Below are 7115 nucleotides of genomic sequence, written 5' to 3'. Positions count from 1 at the left end.
AACTAAACTATTAGTAAATGATTAACTTAAGTGTAACATCTACACAAACAAATATTGCTGAAGCAAACACATCTGGAAAACTGGTATTGGTATGTTACCAATATTTGCTCATAAAATAAATAATTTAAGATCACCCAGGCATGTTATACATTATATATTCAATTAAAATTATCTTTAAAAAAAAGAAATGTACTAAACCAAACCTAATACACACATATATTTTAAAATAGGGTCTGAGGCACTCAGGAGGATAAAGATTAAAAAGCCTTTATTAATACATGGCTAAGTAGAATAAAAACATGCCTACGCGTTTCAGCCAACAAGGCTTTCGTCAGGGCTTGAAGTGTTTGACAAACAGCTCACTTCCTAGTTAAGACCAGTAATCAATAACAGCTGTTAAGGTAACAGATAGGAAGTCACATGATTCAACAAATTGAACAGATAGGAAGTCACATGATTAAATGAATAGTGTCACAATAATTATTTATAATCATTAATCCATCCTAGTAAATTCAATGACTACAAAAAAAAAAAAAAAAAAATTTAAAAAAAAATTACACACATACCCTCCCACACAGGTTGTCTGTGTTAATATTTGCTCTTGCACAAGCAAACATAAAGTGATTGGGGTTCAGTGTTTGAAGTCATTGCTGAATGCAGTTGATGCAGTTGCACCATGTCTGCAGGCTGGACTGTTGTGTTATTCTCTCTGTTTGTATGTATTTATGTACAATTAGGGTCTTTTGAGACATTGGTCATCTCAAAGAGCAATGAACAATGGGTAAGTTTTTGTTATCTTTGATATTTGCTGCTTTACAATCATTCTGTTAACTCATGTTAGCATGTCAGTCATTGAACAGAATACATTTATTTCTGTCATTAATAGCAACTGCTTAAAATGAGGGACATCATTTAAAAATACCAGTTACCTTAAAGTAACCTTTATCTTTTGTCAGGACATACAGTAGTAGGGATGTTTCATTAAAATTAATGTTTATATTCAGGGGCGTCATGCACCAATTTTTTTTAAAGGGGCACAGTGTGCACAGCTTACAGAAATGTGTGCATACATAGTGATGGTGATTTTCGAAACACTGCTTCATGAGGCTTCGAAACATTTACGCATCTTTTGTTTCGAATCAGTGGTTCGGAGCATGTTTCAAACTGGCCCAAGTCATGGGGAAGTTAGTTTTGATGATTTGTTTGCCCCAAATAAAACTAAAAACACATAATACACTTTTAACTATGTCTTAATTAAGTTAAATATTTTTTATATATAAATATATATATAAAACATATTTTAATAAAAAACTTGCTATTATTTTGTAAAAAAAAGTGTAAAATGTTTGGACATATCTGCCTTTACACTATTTTGACCAGCAGGGTTCGCCAGCGTGTGTGGTGTTTCGAACTGCTTTGAAAAACTGAATCATTTTTCGAAGCAATACCAATTGATTCGAAGCTTCGAAAAGCTTAGTTTCTCCCATCACTATGCATACACGGTCATCAAACGAAATATTATAGAGCTTTCAGTCTTTTCCATAGCACTATTTTGAGCCTTCCTGCCTTCATGAAAAAAACCTCCAAAATAAAAGTGTTGACTAACTTTCTATAGACTAAATACTATTCAATCGGAATAATGACATATTGGCATCATATTTACATCTGGAACGGCATGTTTTTTTATTTATGTTTTGTTTAATGACTTGTTAAATTGTGTCAATTCATTTTTCCACAACAACTGCATAATCCTATACAATTAATCTAATTTTAAATCCATAAAGTTTATAAACAACGAAAATTACATAAGCTATAGCCACGTGATTGAGTTTAATGTTTAATAATGATTCTAAAAATGTTTAGATAAAAATTATTAGAGGAACGGATTTTGCATTCAACTTTACCTCATATGTGAACATATGTGATTCCGCGTCCCTGTGATCTCTGGCGTTGTACCAAGAAGATGAATCTAGAAATCTCTACTAATATAACGTTGAGACGGTCACATTGAGACCATACAATTTCTACACAGAGGAGGTTAACTGCACATTACCGTACTGGGGTTTGGAAATGTTATGAGCGTTTCTTACACGTTTTAATTCCTCAGATAGCCAAATGCAGCAGCCAGCAATAGCAAAGAGACGTTGATGACGTCAGCGACTGCGCTGAATGCGCAGCGCCTGCCGCCAGAAGTAATGTAACACGATCAAAACACTATCAAAAAGTGACAAGGATGCAGCACAGAATTAATAATATTGTGCATAGTAAACAGATTAAAAGACAAATAACAGATTAATGGTCGCTTCTTTGATTTTGAGGCTCAAAAAACCAAGGGGGCAACTGCCCCCTCAGTTTGTATGGGCATGACGCCTCTGTTTATATTCAATATTTAAAGTCTAATGGTCTGATAACAGGTTCTGGCCACAGGGGCGCTGTAAAGGGGGGGGGTAAACAATGACGATTCTCGGGGCCCACAAGTAAGAGGGGGCCCAGAGAAGCCCCTAAAATTATTATATAAGTAAAATAAGTAAAATTATAAGTAAAAATTATTAACTTTAAATTATTCTATTTGCTGTTTCCTGGTATCAAAAAAAATTATTTGTTTAGGAAACACAAACGTCCATGGGCCCCTTTTCCCCCTCTCAATTATCATAAAATGGTTCAGTCCACCCAAATTGTATAATCCAGGCAACACAGCTTGACTTCACTTACAGAGCCGACAGAATATCAACTTGACTGACAAGGAAATGAAAATGCCTCAAAAATCTGGAAGTCAAAAACGGAAAGAGAAAAAAATAAGAAGTGAAAGAGGCAAAGGGTCGACATTATGTTACCCAATTTTTCGCAAGAAAGGGTGGGTTTTTGTACGTAGGCCTAAATGTTAGTGGATTCATACCGACTCGGCAAAACTCAATTTAAACAGCGCAAAATGACTGCCTGTGGACGCTATAGATAGAAATGAATGTATTCCTGTTTTTATTCTCACAATAAATATTTAAACTAGTTTTAATGAACATTCATGTAGTTTTAGGAAAAGTCAGGGAGCAGCAAGGCTTTATGATTTATTTACACAAAGTTATTGACTATGCAAATTTCAAAACGGTCAAAATGACGCCTTGTTCGTTCTAGTGTTAAAAGAATAGTCTACTCATTTTCAATATTAAAATATGTTATTACCTTAACTAAGAAGAGTTGATACATCCCTCTATCATCTGTGTGCGTGCACGTAAGCGCTGGAGCGCGCTGCGACACTTCGATAGCATTTAGCTTACACAGTTTTAGTCAAACGTTCAACACTGCAAAAAATGACTTTCTTACTTAGTATTTTTGTCTTGTTTTCAGTAGAAATATCTAAAAATTCTTAAATTAAGATGCTTTTTCTTGATGAGCAAAATGACCTAAGTAAATGAGTATAGTTTTAAGACAAATTAATATACAATTTAAGTGAAATTGTCCTTAAAACAAGCAAAATTATCTGCCAATGGTGTAAGAAAAAAATTGTGAAATAAGATTTATTTTTTCTTAAACACTTAATTCAAATAAAATTTTCTCACCCCATTGGTAGTCAAAATACCATAAAAGCACATGATTTAATGTAAATTAATATGAAAAAAGTCTCAGCTGTGTTGGGGGCCCTGTCAAGATTCTTTTCATGGGGCCCAAAATCCTTAGCAGCGCCCCTGTCTGGCCATGTCATTATTTTGATTAAAATATAAAGCACATCAAATGAAATTGCACGTATGTTTTAAGCCTAAAACTTTACACAAAATGTTTTTAGTCCCACCCACAGGGCATCCAGGGCAACATGAACAGACTCTTAAAGGTATTGATTACTTTGCATTAGCACAAAGATTAGATGCATGAATTTTTTAACTAGATTGTATACAAACATTTATAAATTTACACTGTATAAACATATAACACATGTTTAAATGATCTTTCTTACAGAAGCGAAGTGTGAACAGCGCACAGGTAGGAACTCTTCATTACGCAACACATGTTCCTGTAGTTCAATTGAAATAGCATTGTTTTGGCAATGCACAGGTCATGGGTTTGATTCCCAGGGAACACACATAATGATCAAATAATTGCCAAATGCGTACATGTGAATGTCATACAGGATTTTCATTTGAAAGCATTGAAATGAATGAATGAGATCATTTTGCTCTGCCGTTGATAGTCGCTGGCGGTGTGCATGCAGCTTAAGTCAACAGAAGTGATCGTGATTTTAACATCACATTACTGGACTTTCTCTTCTTCAACAATGTTCTTCCCTCATTCCCCTCCATGCCATTCAATGCGCTTAAAGGTAAATTTGGGTCTGTTCCTCACACAAAGTCTTAAAAATCTTTCAGATAGAGGTGCAGAGCGTAAAGGTGGACTGCAAGGTGACGTTACGTTATGCTCACACTGTCATGACCACCAAAGTTCTCAATAAAGCCGACGTCTCACAGGAAGTCTTTTTTGAAGTGGAGCTGCCCAAGACGTCCTTCATTACCAACTTCACCATGTCAGTCATTTTTCTGTTTTTATATTATGATATTTTTAGCACATACTGTAGTGACACAACAGCTGATTGTTTGTTTTTTAGGGAAATTGATGGCAAGACATATACAGGTGAGGTAAAGGAGAAAGAGAAGGCCAAGAAGCAGTATGAGAAAGCTGTATCATCTGGACAGACTGCTGGACTGGTCAAGTGAGAAGAAAACACAAAACGGATTTCAAATAGCTTATGCTGGTCATGGTCTAAAATGTTGTCTTTTATGTTTCAGGGCTTCTGGTCGAAAGATGGAGAAGTTCTCAGTTAATGTGAATGTTGCAGCAAACAGCATCGTCACATTTATTCTTACCCACGAGGAGCTTCTTCAGCGTGTGTTTGGAAAATATGAGCTCATGATCAGAGTCAAACCCAAACAGCTGGTCCAGCACTTTGAGGTTCATTATTAACTTACTGCTGTAGCTCGCAAAGGCTGCCTCTGGTGGCACATGACTTCTCAATCCTATATCTACAGACACTTATAACTCAGATAATGAAACTGAATTAATTGCTATAAACTGCCCTGTCTCCTAGATTGTGGCAGATATCTATGAACCTCAGGGCATTGCATTTGTAGATGCTTATGGAACATTTATCACCAATGAACTGCTCCCTTTAGTGGAGAAAACTGTCACTGATAAGAAGGTAAAATAATGCATACATCTGATTCATTAATAGACTACATTATTCTACTGATACAGCATTACTTTAGTATACAAATATTAATAGTACTTAATCATGTTTCTTGTCCTATAGACAATGATGAGTTATGACAGTTTAAACCTCTTATCCCCCTCTGTTCAGGCCCATGTGTATTTTTCTCCAACAATGGACCAACAGAGGACCTGTCCTACTTGTGAAGGTACACTCATCGATGGAGATTTCTTTATCAAATATGATGTCAACCATGCTCATGACATCGGGCACATCCAGGTCAGATATCATTAGGATGCAAAGAGTAAATGCAACACACATTAATACCACATCATTAAAATGATCATATTGTCGCTGTTGGACAGAAACCTTGTATCTCCATTTTCACTTTTTTGCACAAATTAGTGGTACAGTATTGTTTCCCTTTCACATTCATCTGTGGGTTTTTTAAAACAATGCAAACATTAACCCCATTCACACAGCACTTTGGTCCCAGAAAATTTCCGTAAAATCGCCAGAGAGGCTTCTGTGTGAACACAAACGCGCCACGTAAATGTTCTGAGATCGCTACACTGTAAAATATTTGCTGTAATTATGCACCTGGTTGCCAGTAACTTAATGTAGAAGATAAAGACCAAAAATGTTTTAATTTAATTTAACTTTGAACAAACTGTTGCCAGTAAATAACATAAATGTAAAATCTTCAGTATGTTACTGGCAGCTAGTTGTTACTGGCAGCTAGCCCAGTAATACTGTAATTTCTACAGAATTTTTTTACAGTGTACTGTAAAGAGGACCTAGTAACATTGCCGTAACATACACAGAAAGAGGCAGAAAAAAATGGCATAAGGGGCGTGCCGTATAGTGAGAATGCGCATGTCATATAAACAGAAGTTATGGTTCAGCTCTTTGACACAGGGATTTAAACGCAGATCAATATTCCTGACAAGAAATTTCTGAAGAAACTGGACTGAAGCAGAGATCATGGAGCTCGTCACTATCCATGATGAACCTAAGATCGATCATTCACCAGCATGACAGAGCGTATCACGCACTCCATATGAACTAAAATGCACGCATGTGGTTTCTCGATAGAGATAATTAGCAAACTTCAGATGCTGTGGAGAAAATATAACACATGTCTTTACGAGATCTTTACAGTATGTATGTGAATTCACGTGGGGGTTGGAAGGATTAATCCCCTCTACCATTGCATTTTTTTCTATTAAACATATTGAATAATTATAAACAAGTGTTTTTGCATGTCAGGCGCAAAGCATAAAGAAATGCTTTTTATCAGGTACAGTTTAGGTTCCATAATTGTTTTATAAGTTTATGTTTAGTAGTTTGCTTTGTTTTCGGGAAACAGTCGTGACAAGCTAGTTAGTTTTTGGTCCATTTTTTCTGGTTCATCAGTGAGTTAAATAAGGAACTGCTTCTATAAATATGTAGAGTTCAAGGAAAAGTTCATGTTTCATATATGCAGAGGTGGAAAGTAACGAACTACATTTACTCACTTTACTGTAATTGAGTTGTTTTTTTTTGTACTTTTACTTTCTTGAGTAGTTTTTAAAATCTGTACTTTTACTTTTACTTAACTATGTTTTGTTTAAAGTATTGTACTTCGCTACATTTTAAATCATATCCGTTACTGAGTAAAAAAATATTTAAAAAAGCAACGGATGATATAAAGACGCGCAACGGATGATTGATGGGCGGGGGAACGCGCAAAAAGAACCATGGAGACGGACGAGACAGGCGCGCGCTAATGCAGACCCGCCTCAGTTCAAATCTTATGAAAGAAACCCCTGGCCATATTTAAGTGACCACTTTCCACTGACGCGAAGCGAGTGTTTCTTTCATATGAAAGGCAGGATTCATGCTCTTGAGTACGAAATGGCCGTTTTACCGCTCATTTGCATGA

The 7115-nt window shown here is 35.8% G+C and overlaps 1 protein-coding gene across 1 annotated transcript in view; it reads left to right on the top strand.

Moving 5' to 3' along the window:
- The first annotated feature begins 621 nt into the window (after positions 1-621).
- Positions 622-7115, top strand: part of LOC135719162 (inter-alpha-trypsin inhibitor heavy chain H3-like) — a 31830-nt gene continuing 25336 nt past the window's right edge. The window contains exons 1-8 of the mRNA XM_065241748.1: positions 622-781; positions 3779-3823; positions 3949-3972; positions 4356-4510; positions 4592-4696; positions 4773-4935; positions 5072-5182; positions 5342-5470. Coding sequence (XP_065097820.1) covers positions 677-781; positions 3779-3823; positions 3949-3972; positions 4356-4510; positions 4592-4696; positions 4773-4935; positions 5072-5182; positions 5342-5470 — 837 coding nt within the window. The 5' untranslated portion in view covers positions 622-676. The remainder of the gene's footprint in view (positions 782-3778; positions 3824-3948; positions 3973-4355; positions 4511-4591; positions 4697-4772; positions 4936-5071; positions 5183-5341; positions 5471-7115) is intronic.

This window comes from Paramisgurnus dabryanus, chromosome 14, assembly GCF_030506205.2.
Source record: "Paramisgurnus dabryanus chromosome 14, PD_genome_1.1, whole genome shotgun sequence".
Classification (NCBI taxonomy): domain Eukaryota; kingdom Metazoa; phylum Chordata; class Actinopteri; order Cypriniformes; family Cobitidae; genus Paramisgurnus; species Paramisgurnus dabryanus.
The sequence above is the reverse complement of the archived record's forward strand: the minus strand, read 5'-3'. Positions and strand labels throughout refer to the sequence as shown.